Source organism: Bos indicus x Bos taurus, chromosome 6 (genome assembly GCF_003369695.1).
Source record: "Bos indicus x Bos taurus breed Angus x Brahman F1 hybrid chromosome 6, Bos_hybrid_MaternalHap_v2.0, whole genome shotgun sequence".
In the NCBI taxonomy this organism is placed as follows: domain Eukaryota; kingdom Metazoa; phylum Chordata; class Mammalia; order Artiodactyla; family Bovidae; genus Bos; species Bos indicus x Bos taurus.
The window spans coordinates 88878173-88900923 of NC_040081.1; the positions used below are offsets into that span (position 1 = coordinate 88878173).

Below are 22751 nucleotides of genomic sequence, written 5' to 3' on the forward strand. Positions count from 1 at the left end.
CAGACTAATAAAGGTCGCAGCGCGCGGCCGTGGAGCTCACTTGCCAGACACAGGCCGGGTGTCCGAGAGACGCGTGGTCCCCCGTAGCTCCAGCCGCCGCCGCCGCAGCCCAGCCGGACCCCTCCCGCAGCCCGCCGGAGCCCCCGTGTCCCCGCGCCCCGACACACGCTCACCGCGAGAAGGATGGAGCCGCGCCGCGCCCGCCAGGTCCCCACGCTGCTGCTCGTCCTGGGTGAGTCCCCCGCCCCTTCCCGACGCAGAGGACGAGACTCGGGCGGCCCGGGGGGCAGTTGTCACTTTCCACCTGACTCCAGGGTCCTCCATTTCCAACCAGGTCTCTCCTTCGGCGGGGAGTCCGGTCCTTCCCTCCCGCTGCGGCTGGAATGGGATGGGGTAGGGGAGAGGGGATCGGTGTTCAGTATGCCTTTTGCTGATCAAGGAACTTGGGCTGTGTGTTCTGCGTGAATTAATACAGCTCCGTATTGGGAGAAATAAAAAGTTGAAAAGATTCCCACTCCTACCCCCACCCCGCCTCCCCGCGCCCTTAGGAAAATCTGACAGTTCTAAAAAAATCCAAAGACAACGGAAAACTGGGGTGAGGGTGGGGACAGGAGGCGGGAGTAGGGACTAGACCCGCGCCTATAAAAGACTTTTGGGCAAGAAAAGCGGTTTCCTCCCGCCTGGCCTTCAGTTTTCTACATAAAACGGGCTTCAGCTTTCTGGGGTGCTGGCGTGTGCCGGCGCCGGCTTCGCGGAAGCTCCGGACTCCACGAGTGGAAACGCTGCTTGCTCACCTGGAGCTGCAGGGACACGCGGGCCCTGCCGCTTCCGGTCCCCCTACCCCCTCCCCCCTACTCCCGGGCCGCGCGCTCATCACTTGCTGTTAATTGCACTCTGTGGCCTGTAGTGGACCCGACTGAACACACAACACACACACGCAGCCTGTAGTGGCTGAGCGTACTTTAATGCATGTCTTCTTATTTGAGATAATTCAGGTGTGTTTTTCTTTTGGGGGGGGGGGTGGACAGAGGGGGAAAAAATCCTTATGTAACTTTACTGGTATTGAAAAAAAAAATAATGCTATTTCCTAAACTTCAAGAAGAGTTTGGAGCTGTTATGAAAATTTTCCTAAGGAAATAAAGGTTGCCAATCTCGCGTTATTTCTGGGATTGCAATGAGGCGAATTCCCCTAACTCTACCTGTGCAGGATGTGACAGTTAAATTATTATTTCGACACACCTTATCTTAGGGGTTAGGAGACCTAATGACATGCATACTATGCATACTTGTAACTAACTCGTCCAAGTTCAAGAACACAGGTGGGAACTGGATCTGTGGTTTCTACCAAAACTTTTAAGAATAACTTCCTAGGAGTTTCTCAGTAAATAATGTGGCTTTGCTATCTTTGTTACGACGTCTTCCTAGAGTTAGATGTCAACCTAGAGGTCAGAATAGCTTAACACTTTTTTTTTAATTTCCCCTACCTATAAGGTTGCTTTGAACAATGCAAGTCTGTTTTGGGCCACTCATTGAGTATTCTAATTTGAGACATCAAGATCCTATGAATATCCTGGTTACTACCCACTTAGCTTATGTGTTGTGTGTTTTTGTTGTCATAAAAATGCTTAACTCCTTTATTGCATTACTTAATTATAGTTCACCTATTTCATCAGCTGCCAAGCCCATTTCTAAATGAGCTCGGCCAGTTTCTGTTTTCCCAGTTTGTTTAGGTATTTCTCTGCCACTAGGAAAGTTCCTGTTTGAAGTTCTGTATCATATCTCGACACTCTATTCAAGTTTGCAAGTCCAATAGTCGTATTCCAAAGCACATGGAAAAAGGCAAGGCCAACTGTTCTGTCTGAAATTGCCATTTCCCCCCGAAACTAAAGATTACGTAGAAATACTTTTCCCAAATATCTATCCTTCAAGAAAAAGAGACATTCATTCGAGTTTTCAGCAAACATTTTATTATTGCCTTTTTTTGTGTGTGGAATTTATATGTATTTATGTCTGTGGAAAAAAAATACAGACACTGTCATTTGAATCTTCTGCCTCCAACACATGCAGATTTAAATTGCTATACACACCCCACAATCATTTGGTCACTTTTACATTTGATAAATATTTGATATTGATGGTTCCCAAATAAAAAGGAAAACATTTTATATTGAGTCTGCAATTAATGTTCAGGGTCTCTTGATCTAAAAATCAAATATGTTCAAGGATACCTAGATGGGCTTTTGAGCATGCTCCTGAATGATAGCTCCAAGACAATTTATCCATACTTCATTGCACAATGATAGAGAATTGACAGAATAAACATTCTTTCTTGAAATCTGAGAAGCATAGATCTCAGTGAGGCAATGGCTTGCCTTAGAGCTTTCCTTTTGACCCTGAGAGTTTATGAGCTGCCTGGTGTTGGCACAGCCTGAGATGACACATCACGGGCAAAAACACGATGACAGGCCTCTCCGGTCTGGATTTTGACCCAGGCACCCTAGCTGCCTTCCGCATCATCTTGCCATATAAGCAACTTGGGTAATTGGGGTGTGTGGTTCAGCCCTGAGACCCAAATCCAGGCTCTGGGAAGGCAGATGCCTCCTGTGAACTAACCATGTTGTGTGTGAGGTGTTTTCCATGTATCCTTTACTCCTTAAAATAACTGTATGAGGTAGAGATGATTAGCCCAGTTTGACAAATGGAGAAACCAAGGCTCAGTGATGTCAGATACCTTACAAGGACTTAGAGACAGCAAATGTCAAGGTCATTCTGGGTCAATGTGTAAAGAGCCAGAGGTTTTCAGAGTTAGTTATCAGGAGCATAATAAAGTAACTGGTTCTAATAGAGAAGTCCTAGAGTAGCGTGGGGGTTGCTGCAGAGCTTAGGACCTGTTATGGGCACTGGCGTATGTGCAAAAATGGTAACTGATGGTATCACTCAAGAAACCAGGCACAAAAAAGATAAGATTATTTCTTTAAGCTCTGCTCAGATATATTACATTTTTACTTAACCTATATTCAGCATTTTTAATACCCAGGAAATGACTTTATGAAGCAATCATTGACGTCAGTTGACTGAGACCTTTGTTTCTATTTTTATAGTTTCCTAGACGTATGTTAAGTAAAGCAGTCAAGGAGAAGGAAACCCACATTCTTTTTATTCCCTGGATCATTCACAATATTGTGAATTGAATGTAGTGTTGACAAGAGATCTAGCTGGAATCTACAGCATACTTTATTAACAGTGAGAAAATAGACCTACCTATTTGGTTTTATAAAAAAAGTGCAGTGGTCCCATAGTCACTTTGGAAAACTTGAATTTGAATGTCTTCAAGAATGTTCATTTTTGCCCAGGAATCTCCCATTTCCTGGTGAATGATCATCCAGGAGATGCAAATGTCATGTAAGAAATCCTCTTTGAAGGGACTGTAAATGTAGGTGTGGTCTCCTCATCTGTCAGTCTTCACTCTGAATATAGGCCTATGCAAATTTCCATGGCTGTAACTGCTGTTGGAAACATTCCTTCAGAAGACAATGGGAAGACTCCCCAAAGCTGTAATAGGCCAGCTCCTCAGGGAGAAGCACCCTGACAGCCATTGCCTTGGTACGGCAATACTGGAACCTTTGGAAAATGATCCAGTGTCCTCTGGCGATGCAGTTTATGTTAAGGCTGGATGTCTGGTTTCAGGGCAAATAAAGGTTCAGTGGCATTCTAGGTTAAAGCATTAACTAGGATACTGTTAATAATACCCAAGACAGCTTGATAATTGTCCAGAAAAAAAGTTAGCTCAATTATTTAGGTCAAAAAGCCTGAATTTTAAACTTGAGGCATGAAAGTAAGTGAAATACAAATATTTTTGAAAATCCTCAGGATAAGGGTAAAAGTCTCTCTTTCTCATATGTATGTGTAAATGCATATATGTATAATTTTCTGTACACACATGTGTGTGTCATACTTTACAGTTTTGCATTGAGACATAGTATATAGAACATAGGTTTCACATCCCGCTTCTTTTATTTCATACTTTTGGAAAGATGTATTCCTCCTTGAGCTTCAGTTTTCTCATCTATAAAATGGAGATTGTAATAACTATGCTGTTAGGTTACTGTATATGGATATTATAAATATCATAATATTAAAAATAATGAGAAACAGTTTTAAAGTCAGCATTGTTATCAGTAGTAGCAAGTTTTTCTTTTAGGAAAATGCCTCATTTGATCTTTGTAACTCCCTTGTAGCCAGGAGAGGCATTGTTTTTCCCAGTTTATAAATGACAAGACTCACTTTAAAAGGCGTTACACAGCATGTAAGGCTCCTTTTTAAAATATGGTGTACCATCTACTGTGGATGCTCCCAACTCACTTCACTTTTGGTGAAAGTTCTACTCATCCTTTAAGACTGAAGAAAAATATCAGGCCTTCTCTGATACCTCCCTGCATCTTTCTCTCACCACTGGAAAATAACTGTGCCGTCTGCCCGCCCCCCTCCCCCCAACCCCTTTGTTTCTCTCTGAATCCTCCTATCCTACTCTTTTCTCATCACACTGTGTGTATCTGGCCCTGTCTTTCCTTACTGATGCTCAGCTTTTATCATTCACATTGTAACAGACTTATGTTAACCAGTCAATGACTATCATTGGAGGGATGATGAGAATGTATTTAGGGTTCTTAGCACTCTGTTTTGACTCAGACAGCTGTTCTTTGAAAATGTGCTTGCAAAGTCAAATATTTTGGCTGAACAATAGTTTTTGAAAATCCAATTCTGTTTAATAGTAAAGTTGAACACCTTTTCTTCCTTGTTTTCCCCATTTCTGTCTCAGTGTAGTCTGTATTCAATGACAGTACACCTAACAAAATTTAAGTGTATCAGCACTGTGTGTGTGTGGATGGATATGTGTATATGTGTATGTGTGTGTGAGAGAGAGAGAGAGAGAGAGAGGGAGGGAAATAGGGCAATGATATAACTGAATGATGGATAATCAGCAAGAAAACGTATTCTAATCTAAATTCTCTCTCTCCTACTCCACCCTGCTCCCCGGTGATATTTTCAAAGATAAGGTAACCTAGCTGCCGAGAGATAAACAGTATCTGAGCTAGAACTCTCTCCATACCTCACGGATCTGCCGGGAGGATTTTCCAGCCTTGGGTCTATTTAGACTATGGTTCTTTGTTGTGGACTGTTCTGTGCATTGCAGGGCATTTAGCAGCAATCCTGGTCTGTACCCACTAGATGTCAGGAGCAGCTCTGGTTGTGACAACCCAAACTATTTCCAACATTGCTAAATGTCTCTGGTTGGCAAAATTACTCCAGGGTGAGAAGCACCAGCTGATGTTTTCCATTGCTAAGAAACATGGCCGCTCGTAAGTTGCAGTTCGAATAATCAGTGCTTAAGTTACTAAGACAAATAAAATTCATGTTAATGGTAAGCTCATTGCAGATATAAAAGCAATTCTAATGTTAAAAAAAATCAACTTAGCAAGTTTTATTGCCGATTTTAACACCATTTTCCCTGAATAATGATGAATCTTGTTTATGATGGAGTCATTCATTCTCTCTCCAATCATTGCATTGCTAACCACCCCATGCCCCCTTTCATAATTCTGTTCTCTTGACTCCCGCAAGACTGAACTTTCCTTTTTCCTCCAATTTCTTTGGTCATTTCTATCCACTCCTTGTCACCTATTTCTGAAGTTCTATGATTTTCCATTCCATACTTTTTCCTTTGGAACATTTGAATGACTTCTATTTTTGAAGGTAGTATTTCCTCATAAGGCTTTCAAATAGATCCTGTCAATTCCATTCCTATTCTTTTACTCAAGATCTTTTTTCCCAGGTACCTCATAAATATAAATAAATGATACATGAACTGCAAACCCAGATTCCTTCATTCGTTATGTCCCCCGTCATGTCTACTAGCTACAAACAGTGCCACAAACCTGCTGTCCTGCCTGTGTTATCTACTCTCGTAATGGCACCACCTTCCATGGTATTTTCTGGTCAGAAACATGGTATCATCTATGAAATTCCTCCTTCCCTCACCACCACCTGGGATCTAGCCTATAGTTAGAACAGAAGCTATGCCCTTTGCATCAGTTTACTTTTCAGCATCTTGTTCAGTATCATGCATATAGAAGACTCTTGGTAGACATTTGTTGAACAAATATTATTAGAAACAGATAATTACTAAAAAGTTAGTATAAGTTAAGTTGCTTTCCTTCCCTCTCGTTTATCACGTGTAATTAAGCCCTTCCCACCCTTCGGTTATGCTAAGGATGCACATATGCTTTGCACAAAAGTTGAAGTCTCCAGTGTTAACCAAAAAATATATTTTCACAAAATAAAATTTCTTAGCAGCTCCCATTATGCTAAGTGCATCACACAGATTCTTGGAATGAAATGTAATTAGCCTTAAGGCTTTTAAAATTATATTTTATGTACTTGTTTTCTCCTCTTTTCTTTCTTTCTTTTTTTTTTTTTTGAGGCATACTGATGAAAACACTATCTTTTTGCAAATTCATTTTTGGCAATGAGCTTCTGTAAAGAATGAATAATAACAATAGTATGCTTCTAAAAATGCTAAGTTTTCAAAGTTGTAGGCCACAATATGACCGTAAAGAAGGAAGAAAAGGCAAATGGCACACACTTATCCAAACTGTTTCTCCTTTAGAAGATTTTTCTTTTGAGACAATAATGTAATAGTAATTTAAATTTCTGAATTGAATCAATGGGGATACATGTAAGAAGCAAGATGGAAGGGGGTAAAGATAGAAAAGGTGCTGAAAGGATCTTCCATGAAATATTATCTTGAAGAAAAAAATACATTTTCAATAGATAATTTGAAATAATACCCTAGAGATGAATCTTTGGTTTTAGAGGTTGCACATTCCATATTTAGAGCTCTTAGTCACAAAATTTCAAAACACCCAGATTAGTAAAAATTGTATACTTTATACAGTAATGGATATGCCTTCTCCTATATTATGAGAACATTTCCATTATGAATAAGATAGACAGCTTTAAAATCCATTTTTATGATAAAATAAGCTCTAGTTTCATATTTTGACACACACTTCTTGATTTGAATAGTTTTAAGTATAGTATTGTATGATAACCAAAATATATGAGCATTTTGAAGTATGATTTAGAAATTATTGCCACAGATTTGAAGAGTTATTTAATGTCTCTGAACTGAAAACTATGGCTTATTACATCTTCTCCTGATACTTTACAAAGAAGATCTTATGGCTGTATTTGAAATTCAAAATTCAAGACTTATTTGTAACCTGTCATTATATCAACCTCTGGTTTCATTCTGTTATCCTGTTTTTATCTAAATAGTTACTGTTGGCTTTTACATTTATTTTTAAATGATGCTTAGTGGTAAAGTTAACATTAAAAGCTGTAGAAAGAAAATGATTGCTGGCAAGAAGCAAGGTTTATGCTATATAGATATACATTATGATATGTATATACTATTATATATGCTATTTTCTGAGAAATAGGCTGTTACTAGAAAGTCTTTCAGTAGTGCTTTTCAGTGTCTGATGTGATAACAGAGCTTACAGTTATTTTAACTTTATCTAATAGTGGCATTTAAGACAAAAAGACATCTGGAAATGATGAAGGCATATTCACTCCTTGAAAGAAAGTATACAAGACCTAACAAGCCTAGTATGTTAAAGACAAATCCTAAAATTACAGACTGCCCTGGAAGAAAGTAGAAAACTAACAGTTTTGTGAGTAGGTAGGCATGTGACCAAGCAGAAGTGTGAGCAAAGAGGATTTTGCTGCCTGTTTGGGCTGGGCAATTACTGTGATTCATAATGAGTTGGCTGTTCTGGTCTAAATATCCGAAAAGGTTAAATTAGGAAAATAAGGTGCATTCCTTTCATTCTGTAACCCATCTCATTTTATTTTGGGTCATTTGTATTTGACTTGATTGTTATTGAGGAGAGTCATTTTATCTCTGAGAATTGCAGTTGATGATTGCAGAATAGGCTTGGTTAACCAGTCACCAAATCTCAGTCTCCATCTAGATGGCCCCTCAGTGTGGCCAGAAGGAAGCAAGGACAAAAGACACCGTATGCAAAAAAAAGGACATTTTCTACCTTTAGCATTCCTTCTGACTGTCAGGCACGCACTTTTCACTTAATGCCCCAGGGCCCAGGACATTTAGTGCCCCCCGCCACCCCCCAGTGGAGCAAGGGCACTCAACCTCTCCCACGAGCTGTCCCCAGTATTGTGTAAGGTGTAGGCTCGGCCCTGACTCACAGAGTAGAGGTGATTTGTATCCTGTGAGTCACCAGTGCCACTTCCTGCTGGCACATTTGAGATTTCACTGAAACAAATCTCTGAAAGGTGAAGGTAGATGAATAGGCGAGCTTTAAATTTCTGAAACCCATTTGGAAATTGGACAGAAATAATGGGCTCCAAAGACAGTTTTGTTTTCTTAACATTATTGACATAGAAGTTCCAATGGCTAATTTTGTGTTTACAAATTACCATTTAGCGTGGAATTCCTCTGTATGGTAGTTACCAATGTAGGGCTGGCCACCAATCTGTTTGCTGACATTATCCAAACTCTATATCCAAATAATACCATAGGGTTATGTTTTCTCATCAGGGACCCATGGTCAAGATCAAAAATTCAAATATAAGATTTGCAATTGACCTAGAGAAAGATCATTATGTTCAATTAGCACTAAAGTCATGAAAAACTTAAAGATTAAGGAAATATACAGATAGGACTTCAGCATGTATCCCTGTATGACTTTAATGAGTAGTGATTTATAATTGGATATGAATGCTGGATGTTAAAATTCTTCATGGGTTAACTTTTTCAATCTTTTGATCGCTTCCCACTATTCCTTTACCCCATTTTGCAAGGCCCTGGGCTAAATATGAGGTTGAGGAAAGCTTGAAAACCAGTTTTGAAGCAATAGAGCTGTGTGGATGAACACATGATTTAGAACCAATTTTGGTAGTTCATTAAGAACCAGTTTTGGTAATTCTTCCCAAGTGGTGCTAGTGGTAAAGAATCTGCATGCCAGAGCAGGAGACACAAAAGACGCGTGTCTTATCCCTGGGTCCCCCTGGAGAAGGAAACTGCAACCCACTCCAGTATTCTGGCCTGGAAAATTCCATGGACAGAGGAGCCTGGCCGGCTACAGTCCATGGGGTTGCAGAGAGTCAACCACGACTGAGCACTTACAAGAACTGAACACAGTAGTTCATTGGCTACATATATCTGTGATTAAAGTGTAATCTAACACTGTCATTTGAGAACTACGTTTAAAATCATTTACAATTCCATCTATAAAATACCCGGATGTGGGATTAATGTACCAAGTCTCATAGAAACCATCCTGAGAGATGGACTATGTCCAAGGGAGCGTCACAGGTTAGAACAGCCCAGTTTTTGTGGAGGCACGCCCTGCCCTGAACATTCTTTAATTCACAAAGACAAATATTTCACTTGTGGCTTGACCAACTGGAACAAAGTTTCCAACAGTGGAAAAACTAACAATATGAAAAACTTTTGAGAAAAAAAAAAAAACCAACAACAACTAATAAGCAACACCTCAGAGCAATTAGCTGGATTTTATTATAATAGTCGCAGGTTGCATTTGTAAGCAGTTCTGAACAGGAAAGGCTAGTGTCTGATTTCTGCAAAGAGTGAAGAAACCATCCTTTGCAGAGAAATGTACATTTGCACAGTGGACCTGGCTGGCCCTTTTGCAGTAGGAGAATCGATAAGATCTCCTCACATCAGTTGAAGAGCCGTTGAGGAATAGGAATGTCAGGGATGTAAAAACACACATTTGAAACTCCAGCTTATCTTGAGCAGATTGTATAAATTAAAGGAAGTAATTCTTTATGAGTGAAAGTTTATGGCAAAATTATATCGAGAAGTAGAATGATATTGGCTTGGATAAAACTCTAGCTAATTCACCCCTGAAAAAATGTGTGGACAGTTATCCTTTTCCATCTCTGTTCAACTGACAGTAGAATCCAAATTTTAGCCATTTTTTTGTCATTTAAGAAAGATTTTTTTTTTTCCTGTAAGGACAATCAAAGTATCATTTATATTGTAGGAGAAATATGGAGCAAGGAGGTGATAGTTCTAAACTTTCCAAAAGATATTTTCAAGTCACTGAAAGGTTATGAGACTCGATGTCATAAGATGTACTCCTAACCCTTATCTTCTATAATCTCTAGATAATTGGTCTTGGATAAGACATTTAATTTAACTACACTGCAGTTATTGAGGTTAATATAACCACTTCAGAGGATTATTATCAGTGTCAAGTTTGAAACATTAAGAAATTACAAACTCTGATGCTTATGTTTTACTCAAATCATACTCAATTTGCTTAACATGTACACACCTCCTCTGATTGTGAAAAAATAAAATTCTTTATTATATGGAATAATTATCCTTTAAAATACCAAAATACAGAGAGATTTATAACCTTGTTATAGACCAGTAGAGGGCACTATCCACATATACTACTTCTCAAAACAAGCTAGCTGTTGAATGGCATGGAACATTCATGAGTCCCATTTCATTTAATTCTCCCCCAAACTCTATAATTTGGTAAAATTGAGATCCAGAGAATTTAATTAATTTGTCCATTAATTGCATAGCTCAGGTTTTCTCCCAGGATTGCCTTTCCAACCATACTTTGTTGCCTCTTTATGGCATTAAATACTCTGCTTCAGTTATATTTAGCTGAGTTCATTCCCTGTAATGTCCATTATACTTTAGTGTTATTGCCTGTTTCCAAATTCTGTAATGTGGGCAAAGAACAACATTGCTGTGTACTCTGAAGAAAGTTACTTAAACTCTTTATGCCTCACTCTTCTCAAATGGCTAGTCGGGAAAACAGTAATATCTTCTTCAAAGAGTCACTGAGTGGATTAAGAGGTAGTATAGGTAAGGATGGGCTTCCCTGGTGACTCAGATGGTAAAGAATCGTACTGTGATGCTGGATACTCAGGTTTGATCCCTGGGTCAGGAAGACCCCTGGAGAAGAAAGTGGCTACCCACTCCAGTATTCTTGGGGCTTCCCTCATGGCTCAGACCATAAAAAATCTATATGCCCACACATAGTACATGGTCAAGAAATGTCAACTGCTGCCAACTACTACCACCAACACCAATAATGTTTATTATATAACAGTTACACATATAACTTGGAACGAGTGATTAAAGAGCAAATACTCCTAAGAAGAAGAGTAAAATTCTCTTCAGTAAACTTTCCTACAATTAAAAGGATTCTTCCTATTCTTTCCATGCAATTCACAAACTTCTTGCAACATCCTGGTGCCAGTCCCCCAACATTTATCTTTTCAGGGGAGACACACAGTGAAACACCTTGTTAATCTCTTATTGGATGACAGAAGCTGTATTCTAAGGCTCAGTATGGTTCATGCAGCATGTGTATCCCTTCCCATATTGGATAAGATATGTTCTGACTTTACTTAGATTACATATTGTGCATTAAAATCTATTAATATTTTCAAGTGTAATACAAAGAGTACCTTAGGTACTTAAATCAACAACTGATGTATCTTCAGTTGAGAGTCCTATTTCATTGTGACCATAAATAGAAGCTGAGTTTTATTTGAAGCCTTCTTTGTGATAGGTTCTACTTTGGAGCATTGCTCTGAACACATCATGAAGTAAAACGGTGGAAATTTTCCAGTTGCTAAGCTTCTTGAGAAATCAGATGGTAAAACCAAGTCTTTGAAAAGGTTACTGTGAAATGTTTAGAGCAGGTCATGTTTGTAACTCTGAATGTAACGCCATGGCTTTTACCATGGGACACAGAGCTGGGTGTTCATTTATTTTCAGTGATATGCCTGTTTCCATGAATTATTTTCTTTCAGGGTTTAGAGGGATCAAATTATTGAAATAATTAAAAGAAATCTGCAAATATTGTAATTATGTGGAAATCTGGTCAGAGTTTCTTTCTTGAAGCATCAGTTATATATTTTATTTTTCTCCATAAATAGTTTTCTATCTTCTTCAAGCAGTCTTCAGTACAACTGTGATTCCTTCATGTATCCCAGGAGAGTCGGGAGATAACTGCACAGCATTAGGTAAGCCCAGCTTTGTCAATGTTGCATCAAATAATTATGCATTCTTAACAGAAATGTAAACTTAAAGACTATAAATATGAGATAGTGGGAAAAAGAGAGGCGAATAGCTGCTCTATTAACAAAAGAACTCAATGATCTGGAAAAATTATATAAAGGAGTAACTGGAGGCAGAGGGCCTGGATATCTAGTTGTATGTGAAAATTTGATCTTAAAGAGAGGGAAAAAAGAAAATCAGATTCCCTTTGATCATTTCAGAACTTTGCTACGAAACTACTGGGAGAGGTTGGATCCCAGGCAAAATAGGCAAATTTGAGCTTTGTACACAGTAGATAAAGTATTTCGTTGTTGTTTTTTGTAAAAGGAACAAATGATGTCCTGTATTTTGAGTTACAGCAATCATTCAGAAAATATCTATAGAGTACTTAATACATGCCAAATACTGTGCTTAGGTGGCACTAGTGGTGAAGAAGTAGCCTGCCAATGCAGGAGATGTAAGAGATGTGGGTTTGATCCCTGGGTAGGGAAGATCCCCTGGAGAAGGGCATGACAAGCCCCTCCAGTATTCTTGCCTGGGAAATCCCAAGGACAGAGGAACCTGACGGGCTATGGTCCATAGCCTCACAAAGAGCCAGACAGGACTGAAGCAACTTAGCATACATGCACACAGATGAGTGGTGCATTGTCGTATCTTTGGACCCCAGGGGACTCTGACTGTGGTTCAGGAGAGATCTGCTTTATATTCAGTCTGAGTTATTGAGTTCAGAGTTATCCTGAGTAACCAGAGTAGTACACCTCTTTTCTTATCCTTCCTCATTATACTCTAGGGGTTTGGTCTGCCTCGCTCCCTATTTTTGGCTATTTGAACAAGAGTATAAAGTCAAGATGCCTTGTTTGATTATTTCATATAGACTCTTCAAATTTTAGGTGTTCCCTAGTGGCTCAGATGATAAAGCGTCTGTCTGCAATGCAGCAGACCCAGGTTCAATCCCTGGGTTGGGAAGATCCCCTGGAGAAGGAAATGGCACCCCAGTCCAGTATTCTTGCCTGGAAAATCCCATGGACTGTGGAGCCTGGTAGGCTACCGTCCATGGAGTCGCAAAGAGTCAGACATGACTGAACAACTTTACTTTCACTTTCTTCAAATTTTAGTAATTAAAACATTCTAGGGATTCCTTGGTGGTCCAATGGTTAAGACTGTATGCTTCAACTGCAGGGGGCATGGGTTCAGTCCCTGGTTTGGGAACTAAGATCCCACATGCCACACGGCCAAAAAAGTAAATAAACTGTTTAAAAAAAAAAAGCTCTTAATAAAAAATTATAAAGTAAATGTTATGTGTAGGTTGTAGCACTATTCTAAAGAGGCTACTGTTTTCATGGTTGTATTTGTGTAACCAAGGCATTTATAAGTCAGGGTTTGTTTAGGTCACGTTCAGCTCTTATCATTAGAGACTTTGATTTTGGGTTTGGGGTGGTGGTTTAGTCATAAGTCATGTCTGATTCTTTTGACCCAATGGACTGTAGCCTGTCAGGTTCTTCCATGGGACTTTCCAGGCAAGAATACTTGAGTGGGTTGCCATTTCCTTCTCCAGGGGATCTTCCTGACCCAGGGATCAAACCCTAGTCTCCTGCATTGCAGGCGGATCCTTTACCGACTGAGCTACCAGAGAATGCACACCAAAACAAGCCTTGTTGGCTTAAAACCCTCTATAGATTTAAGCTGTCTTAAATTAATTAATGGATTCAGCTTGCAAATGTCAGAATTATTTGAAAAAATTAGACAACCTTATTTGGATAAGTGAATAACCGTAAAGTATTATGATTTTTCGTGTGTGCCTTCAACTTACCTTTTCTAACCTTAAACATTGTCTTTTGAGAATTTTATTCCCAGTTTTTATTTTGTTTTGTTTAGTCCATTTTCCTTTGGGAATCCAGTGTTTTGCTTATTGCTCTAGAGAGTATGATAACTAAAGTGACTTTTTGTCCACAAATGCCTGAGAATGGTTACGATTATGAAAGGATGATACTATTTCGAAGAAAGTAACAGAATACATTCCACTTGGTGTTTCTTTCACAGTTCAAACTGAAGATAATCCACGTGTGGCTCAAGTGTCAATAACAAAGTGTAGTGCTGACATGAATGGCTACTGTTTGCATGGACAGTGCATCTACCTGGTAGACATGAGTGAAAATTACTGCAGGTAATGTGCCAAACACAAACAAACAATATCTTAAAAACCCATATTGTCTCTCTTTCTTATCTTCTTAATAAGTACTCTATTATTTCCATGGGCTGCAGTTTTTAGTATTATTAGCATGCAATTTATATTTACTATTATAAACTTTATTTTTTCTTTTAAGTTGTGCTCTGTGTGCTAAGTTGCTTCAGTTGTGTCTGACTCTTTGTGACCCTATGGGCTGTAGCCCACCAGGCTCCTCTGTCCATGGGATTCTCCAGGCAAGAATACCGGAGTGGGTAGCCATTCCCTTCTCCAGGGGATCTTTCTGACCCAGGGATCGAGCCCAGCTCTCTTATACCTCCTGCACTGGCAGGAAGGTTCTTTACCACTAGTGCCACCTCTTTTAAGTTGGGGAACAAAGAGTAGAACAAATGGTAGTTATCAGATTATACAGATACTTCAGGGGTGTGGAATGGGGAGGGCTTCAGATATCTTCCTCTCACACTTACCACAATAGCAGGTCAACTTTTAATCTTTTCACTGGACTTATATGTCAGCTATTGTTACAAGCATTGACTCCACTGATTTAGACAAAAAGCACCTCAAACCCACACAACATACAAAACACCATTGTCAGCCACATTGGCAGCTGAATAAGACTATCATTTTAATATAACAGTTGCGATTTGAGAGCTTCATGGGGCTCTTTTATCAAAGTTGGGCCAGCTTTCGGGTCAGTCTTTGAATTCATCTTTACAACTTTTGGCAGACCTTGTTGATATCTTGCTTTATAGTGTGAGATGACCTCTTATGAGATTAATTCAGAACCAAGATTGCTCTTTAAAATAATTGATCTTTCTCTTCCATTGTCCTTTAGGTGTGAAGTAGGTTACACTGGTGTCCGGTGTGAGCATTTCTTTTTAACCGTCCAAAAACCTCTGAGCAAAGAATATGTGGCTTTGACTGTGATTCTTGTTATCTTGTTCCTTGTCATAGTTGCTGGTTCTATATACTACTTCTGCAGATGGTAAGCCAGTGTTTTTGTTTTTTAATACTCTTCCTATGTAAATTACCTTTATACAAGACACACAAACTGGGTAAAAATATGGCAAAGTATTATTTAGTGGGAAAAGACAGACTGCACCAAAGATATTTTTAAGGAAGTTTCAGCAGCAGAACATCTGGACTTGACTCTGTTTTGGGCTCTGTTATTTATTACCTCTGTGACCTTATACAACTTAAACTAAGAGTATCAGTTCCCTCCTTTATAAAATACAAATAGAAATCCTTATTCTACGTTAATGACAGGATTATTATCAGTATTGAGTATAACACATGCAAAAGTAAATCATAAGGCATCATGCCAATGTTAAATTTAGCCACTTGTATTCAATTTATTAGATTGAAGTTTGTATTTCATAAAATATACTTTGTAAACTAATAACCCCAGAGGCTTAGGATCTTAAAATTTAAGGCAGACTAGTAGAATCGAGTGTCCAGATAATTGTAAGAGCTTACTTTTAAAAATTGGTTCATGCCAGTCCCTTAAAATTCCATCTTCAACACTCCATCTGTGTACAGTGCTGTACTTATATATGCTGACAACTGAGTGGGCATTGAAACTTTTGAGCGTATATCAGATTGGCTGTTTTTTAAGGTTAGTATCAGGAATAGTATAACTTAAATAGTGTGTGTGTTCAGTCTTATCCAACTCTTTGAGACCCCATGGACTATAGCTTGCCAGCTCCTCTGTCGATGGACTTTTCCACTCAAGAATACTGGAGTGGGTTGTCATTTCCTACTGCAAGGGAACATCCTGATCCAGGAATCAAAACGGAATCTCTTGCGTTTCCTGCATTGGCAGGCTGGCTCTTTACCACCGTGCCACCTGGGAAGCCCTACTTAATAGTAGCTGCCTTTAAAATGTCTCCATGAAATCCTCCTTATTTTGGAAGGGCTACAAATTTTTCAGTGTACATTTGAGTGAATTTTATTTTATTTTTGCTGAAAATAATGCACTTCTACTTTTGAAGCTCCAAAAATGTTACTTTTACAAGATTAAATTTATTTGATCTGTGTTTACTTCTAAGTATTCATCAAATTTTAATATCTTTTTAATTAGTTATGATCACATAACTGAATATTATTACACCTGAAACACACCTGAAAGGTCTTTAACTACAATCCTTTCTTTTCTAAAGATGAGAAAGTGAGACCCAGAGAGGGAATTGACATGCCCTGGCTTGTCTAGTTGACAAGTAGCCAGATCAAGGCTAAACAAAGGTTTTCCTAATCGTGTTTTTCAAGTAAGCAAAAACATTATGCAGTTTCCTTAAGTCTACATGATTCATCTTCAAAATGGGTAGAAAATGAACTCAAAATATTAGGTAGACAGCTTTAATGAATGAGTGAATGAAGATTCTGAACCACTAGATTTATGAATCCTAGCTAGGAGAACTTGCCAGGTTATGTAATCCATTTGTACTTTACTTTTTTCATCTGTAGAATGGGGATGATAATGCTAAGTGTAAGGATAAAATAAAAAATGAATATATATCACTTAAAACATTGTCAGTCACGTAGTAATTGCCTGATAAATGTTAGTTATTTTTATTTTTATTGGTGATAACATTACATTAACATGATAGGTAGAATATAATAGGGATATTCAAAGTATTTGCACTTTTTTTCTTATTTGTAATAAGGAAAGAAGGAAGAAAAAGGGAAGGGAAGACAGAGAAAAAGAAAAAAATGATAACAGTCCAGGATTAAATGTGGTCACATGCTCTCCTGGAATTTTACAATTTTCATGACCATCTGAAAGCCTCTGAGGAGTTCTTTAACTGCATTTCACCATTTCCTCCCGAATTTATTTGTCCAGGGAAACTGCTCCTTGCCCCCTCCCTCTTTTCTCAGCTTCAACCTAAACCTGGTTACCTGTGTCATTTTGGAAGCACCATGCTTAAGTGCCTTTAGAGTCCAAGTATTTGTTTCTTTTTTTTTTAAACTTTACATAATTGTATTAATTTTGCCAAATATGTTAGCATATTTTGCTCTTATTATTGTTAACTACAGTGCTAATGATTTCATTTCTGAATATTTCTAGGTACAGAAATCGAAAAAGTAAAGAACCCAAGAAAGAATATGAAAGAGTGACCTCAGGGGATCCGGCATTGCCGCAAGTCTGAATGGTGCCATTAAGCTTATGGGCAGGAATGCACTGCATGCCTGGTTATGTTAATATTCCTATTTTATTAATAATATTTATGTGGGGTCATATGTTAAGTCAACAATGATGTATTTTTTCATATGCTAAGAAAAGTTTTTATTTTTGTTTTATTTTTAACAGATTGCTAATGTATAATGTACACAAAATATTTAATATAAAAGGAAAGTGGATATTTTTGTAAGAAATCCTTTCCTGGGCTAAATGCTTTACTGAAAACTTTTTTGCCTGGTGTACAATGCATAGGAGTGAACAATGCCCAGTTCGTTGTTTAGAAAGTGTCAGCACGTGACAGATTTCTATAAGCCAAAAATATGGTCAAACCAATTTAATGTATTTTTCTACTCCTCGAATCAATGATAATTGGTTTGACTATATCAGAGTTTGGTGTCTGAGTTGGCACCACTGTGCCACGTATTGAAACACTAATGCTATGGGAATTGGGGAGAAGCAAATATAGATCTTGAGCTAAACACTACACCCTCTGCTCCCTCCACTCACACATTCTCACTGTTTACTGCCTGGAAGGAAGGTGCGCCATTCTCTATGCCCATTCACAACTCCTGTGGATATTAGTCATCCATCTAATACAGGGGTTCCCAACCCCCGGCCACAGACTGCTCCCAGTCCACAGCTGGCTAGGAATGGGCCACACATCTGGAGGTGAGTGGCAGGCAAGCAAGCAAAGCTTCATCTGTATTTACAGCCTCTCCCCATCACTCACTTCTCCCTGGTGCATGGAAAAATTGTCTTCCACAAAACCCGTCCCTGGAGCCAAAAAGGTTGGGGACTGCTGATCTAATAGATTTTCCTTAAGAAAATGAATTGAGAAAACTTTTACCATCTTTTATGTAATTTTATGTATAGCTTCCCAATGTCCTTTTTTTTTTTCAGTACATTTATGCTAGGTAACTGTTGCTCATGAACTAATTAAAAAAATCCACACATGAAGCCAAAATTTGTGCTTCTTTTTTGAAGAGTATTTATTTCTATATGAACTTTGCTAAAGAATTCTACAGTTAAATCAGAGTCCAAAATTTGATGGACTAAGTGTTATTTTAAAGTATAATATAAGACAGTTATTCTATATATAGTCTAAAGAGATCTAAAAGCATGTTTCTGTTTCCCATTAATATAGCTGAAGTCAAATGTGCTGTGTAAGGATATGTTTTTAATCCTACACATCCTTATTGACATCTACTGTATGTAAGGGAGGTCTGCTTATTTTGAGTAATATTGATTGCTTAAAAAAAATTATTGATGAACCAAGAAATCATCTGAAATCCATTTATTTTGTTACAAAAGGGAGTCATATTGGTTTATCTTGAGCATTTCAATTCATATTACATAATTAATTGTAAGTGGTTTGGGATGTTAAATCTTTATTTAAGGATGCTTAAATAAAGATTAAAAACTAGCCCCTGTAAAAGTTAAATTTTTATTTATAATTTGATATTAAATAATAAAAAAGATAGGACACAGATTGGTTTTATGGGTGAAAATTAATTTTTAAAATGTTTTAATGAAGATAATGCTGGGCAAACATTAAAAAACCATTGCCATTAGCTCATGTTTCTTACAAACAGAAAAATTTGGCTCATATTTAGTCTATCTTCCTTATTTTACAAATTTCTCACTATATATATTTCTAGAAAGATCTATCTATGTCTAATGTATTGAGACTAAATGCAAACCAATGCATAAATACCTAGTTTGTGGCTTCCCACCAAGACCACACAGTAACCCAGTAGACATACTCTATAACCAAAGAGGGTCTAAGATTGATGCTAAAGATAACCTCATGATCAAGATTTGTGTAATTTATTAAATATTTAAAATACAATCAAATGCCACTGTTCTTTTGGACATTCTTTGTTCTTATCTCTTTGCCAAAGTCAAAGCAAGGAGAGAGATGGTGCATTGGGAGGACAGATTTTTATTTTTGAGTCCTGAGAAGAGGATTAGTTAAATTCAACTGCCCTGAGGTGTCAGATCAATTTCTATGTACCAAATACATGATATTAGCTTCTAATTTCTATTGAATTCAGTAAAAACTCATGTCTGATCCATTTTGCTATTTTTGCTGCAACAGTCAGTATGTAGACTTTTGGGAAAAAATGTGTTTAACTTGCTGCCCAATAATTTCTGATTTTTGTCTACTCTTATTCCTATGGGGAAAAGGGGAGTAACAACCTTTATATAAACAGTGTTGCTTGAGTAAATTTTAATGTTTTGACTGAAGAATAATTTTATCTAACACATGCCTGTTATTCAAGTTGGATGAGGTTAAATGTAAGATAGTGAATTTCTCTCTGCTTTTTTTGCACTCTGTAATTGCACTTTTTACGTTTGAAGAGCCATTTTGGTATACAGTTTATATTAAAGATGCTGTAGAACATAAAGTTGTATCACATGCAGTTTAAAGTAACTTATTTGACAATGAATTTTATCAGAGTACTGAATTGTATCAATTTGTTTGTGTTCCATATCAGCTTTGATAATTGTGTACCTTAAGATATTGAAGGAGACTATAGATACTTCACAGGATATTATTAATTTTTATTTATTTTTTGTTGGAAACTGGAAAAAACAAAATTGAAAAATAAAAATGCATGAAACACCTTGCATTAAAAATGTCACTGATTGATGGAGTCTCTTTTGTTTTTCCATACTACATTAACGGGCTTAAAAGCAGTGACAGGACTATAATGTGTTTAAAGACATTGGTTTTAGTTTGGGAAAGCACTATGTAAATTTATCACAGATTACGGCCTACCATAATGAAGAATTTCTTTGAAATGTAAGGAATTACATTAATTATAAAATTCTAGCTGTTAGTATATTTTAAAAGAATATTCTTAGAGAGTACTTGCTGTATAGCATGCACAAGTCAGCTCACTGCTCTGTGATGACCTTGCTGGGTGGAATGGGGGGTGGCAGGAAGGTCCAAGAGAGAGGCATATATGTACACATATGGCTGATTGACTTCGTTGTGCAGCAGAAACTAACACGAAATTGTGAAACAACTATAGCCCAATAACCATTTCTAAGAAGACTAAATATCCTACTGAGAAATAACTTTTGAAAGGGTGCATCAGACAGAAGCATGTCCCATGATTTCCTCAGCATCTGCCAACCAAAAGTTTGGGTTTTCCCAGGCCTTCCCAGGTGGCTCAGTGGTAAAGAGTCTGCCTGCTAATGCAGGAGATGCAGGAGACACAGATTCAATCCCTAGGTCTGGAAGATTCCCTGGAGTAGGGATCCCACTCCAGTATTTTTGCCTGGAAGATTCCATGGACAGAGGAGCCTGGTGGGCTATAGACCACAAGGTTGCAAAGAGTAGGACATGATCAAGCACACACACCACCGCACAGCAGGAAACATTGATCCTCTGAACCTCTGTTACAGTAACACCTTCTGAGGTACCTGCTTCAACAATCTATAGAATGCTTTGCCTTTTATTGGCTCCTTGGACCACTTCATAATCTCTGGATAGGGCAGGGAGGCATAGCTAGCTTTGATCATTTTACAAGGGGATAAACCAATATGTCCAGGGTCACAGTTGGTAGTAAAAGATGAAGCTGGGGTGAGAAACAAGGTCTTCTGATCCCCAGTTACACTGCAGCTCTGGCCATGGTGGTGCTAGTGTTAAAGAACCTGCCTCCCAATGCAGGAGACATAAGAGACTTGGGTTCCACCTGTGGATCAAGAAGGTCCCCTGGAGAAAGAAATGGCAACCCATTCCAATATTCTTGCCTGGAAAATCCCATGGACAGAGGAGCCTGGCGGGCTACAGTCCGTAGGGTCACAAAGAGTCAGACATGACTATAGTGACTTAGCACCTGGTTCATGTCAGGGGCAGCAGAACAGACCATCACGTGGAGTGAGTGTGAGGTTTAATTTGGAATTTTGTGGGGGAGAAACAAAATTTCTATAAAATGAATTTCTTGAGATCTCACAAAACCATCAGACTGATTCTATTCAAAGTCTGAGAACCCACAGGGTTAAGTAAGGAAAAGAACTCCTTGAAACACTTCTCCCATTCAGCTTCCAAGGTGCCCTCCTCATCTGGTTGTCAACCTGTTTTCAGTCTCATCCTTAATCTTCCCTAATATCTTCTGTCTTCCACCACTGATCTGTAAATGCTGGAGTCCACCCAAGCTTTTAATTTTGGGACTTTTTCCTCTATATGCATACGTGCTAAATCACTTCAGTCATGTCTAACTCTTTGTGACCCTATGGATGGAAGCCTGTCAGTCTCCTCTATGAGATTCTCCAGGCAAGAACACTGGAGTGGGTTGCCATGCCGTCCTCGAGTTTTCTCTATATATACAATCCCTACTTTATTTCATATAGCCTTGTGCCTTTAATTGCCATTTGTATACAGACTATTCCTTGACTAGATATTTCCCCTGATTTCTAAACTTCATTATACAACTACCAATGGATGTCTACTGGACATAAAATGGTAACATGTTCAATGACCAACAGTCCCTTATTGTTTTTTCTTCTACCATGTTCCTGTTTGATTAAATTCAACTCCATCCTTTTTGTACCTCAGGTCAAAAATCTGGTGTCTTTTCTGGAAGGTGATGAATGGTTCACTTTTAAGTGGTTTCAGAGAGGATTACCCTCAAATTTGTACAACAATGGAAAAACTGCAGAACTGGCCATTTTGAAGGCATTATGCAGAAGGAAAAATCTCCCAGAAGACTAGACTTTGATAGAATATCACAATTTTTTTTTTAAATAGGAAACTGTAGGCAAAGGTTTTGACTTTGGTCAATTCTAGAACATATTTCTCCTCAAATGGTCGCAAGACGTTGTTTTGTTCATTAGGGTCCAACATGAATTCATTAAGAAGGAGACATAAAATACGGATCCTTTAAAAATATCCTGTCTGGTCAGCTAATGGTAAATACCCAACATACAGAGCCAAACAAAAGAAGGATATTCGGTTTATTTAAATTTAGAGAAATATTTAGGAAAAGTCTTCCAAAAATTTCATATGAGCCTGCAGAGCCTTGTGCCTACTAAGAAAATAGGCACAGCCAAGTACTTTAATGCAGGTGTTATTAACAGGTCTTCCCTGATGGCTCAGTTGGTAAAGAGTCAACCTGCAATGCAGGAGACCTGGGTTCGATTCCTGAGTCAGGAAGTTGTTAATAGATCCAACAAATGCTAAATGGAGGCCATGTGACAAAGCTTTGGATAAGGGCATGGTTGCTCATTGGAAATATAGG

The 22751-nt window shown here is 38.3% G+C and overlaps 1 protein-coding gene and 1 long non-coding RNA gene across 5 annotated transcripts in view; one reads left to right on the forward strand and one right to left on the reverse strand.

Annotated features, from left to right (window-relative positions):
* The window catches only part of LOC113894390, a 69214-nt gene extending 68304 nt beyond the window's left edge, over positions 1 to 910 (reverse strand). For all 3 annotated transcript variants that reach the window (XR_003511564.1, XR_003511565.1, XR_003511562.1), the window contains exon 1: positions 174 to 910. This is a non-coding gene — a long non-coding RNA (uncharacterized LOC113894390). The remainder of the gene's footprint in view (positions 1 to 173) is intronic.
* On the forward strand, positions 41 to 20140 carry EREG (epiregulin). Of its 2 annotated transcripts, none has more exons than XM_027544749.1 (5): positions 41 to 232; positions 12019 to 12105; positions 14180 to 14303; positions 15160 to 15309; positions 17389 to 20140. In XM_027544749.1, exons 1-5 carry the CDS (start codon positions 184 to 186, stop codon positions 17468 to 17470), a joined length of 492 nt encoding a protein of 163 aa, XP_027400550.1. In that variant the 5' UTR covers positions 41 to 183; the 3' UTR covers positions 17471 to 20140. The 2 variants fall into 2 exon arrangements, with proteins under 2 accessions (XP_027400550.1, XP_027400551.1); XM_027544750.1 differs by having other exon boundaries at positions 86 to 232; positions 12040 to 12105.
* Positions 20141 to 22751: the final 2611 nt, after the last annotated feature.

Excerpts from the sequence above, each read along its gene's own strand:
- EREG (XM_027544749.1), top strand. The coding sequence starts at position 184 with ATGGAGCCGCGCCGCGCCCGCCAGGTCCCCACGCTGCTGCTCGTCCTG. Across the intron at positions 233-12,018 it reads CACGCTGCTGCTCGTCCTGG|TTTTCTATCTTCTTCAAGCA; the intron begins GTGAGTCCCCCG and ends CTCCATAAATAG. Across the intron at positions 12,106-14,179 it reads AGATAACTGCACAGCATTAG|TTCAAACTGAAGATAATCCA; the intron begins GTAAGCCCAGCT and ends TTTCTTTCACAG.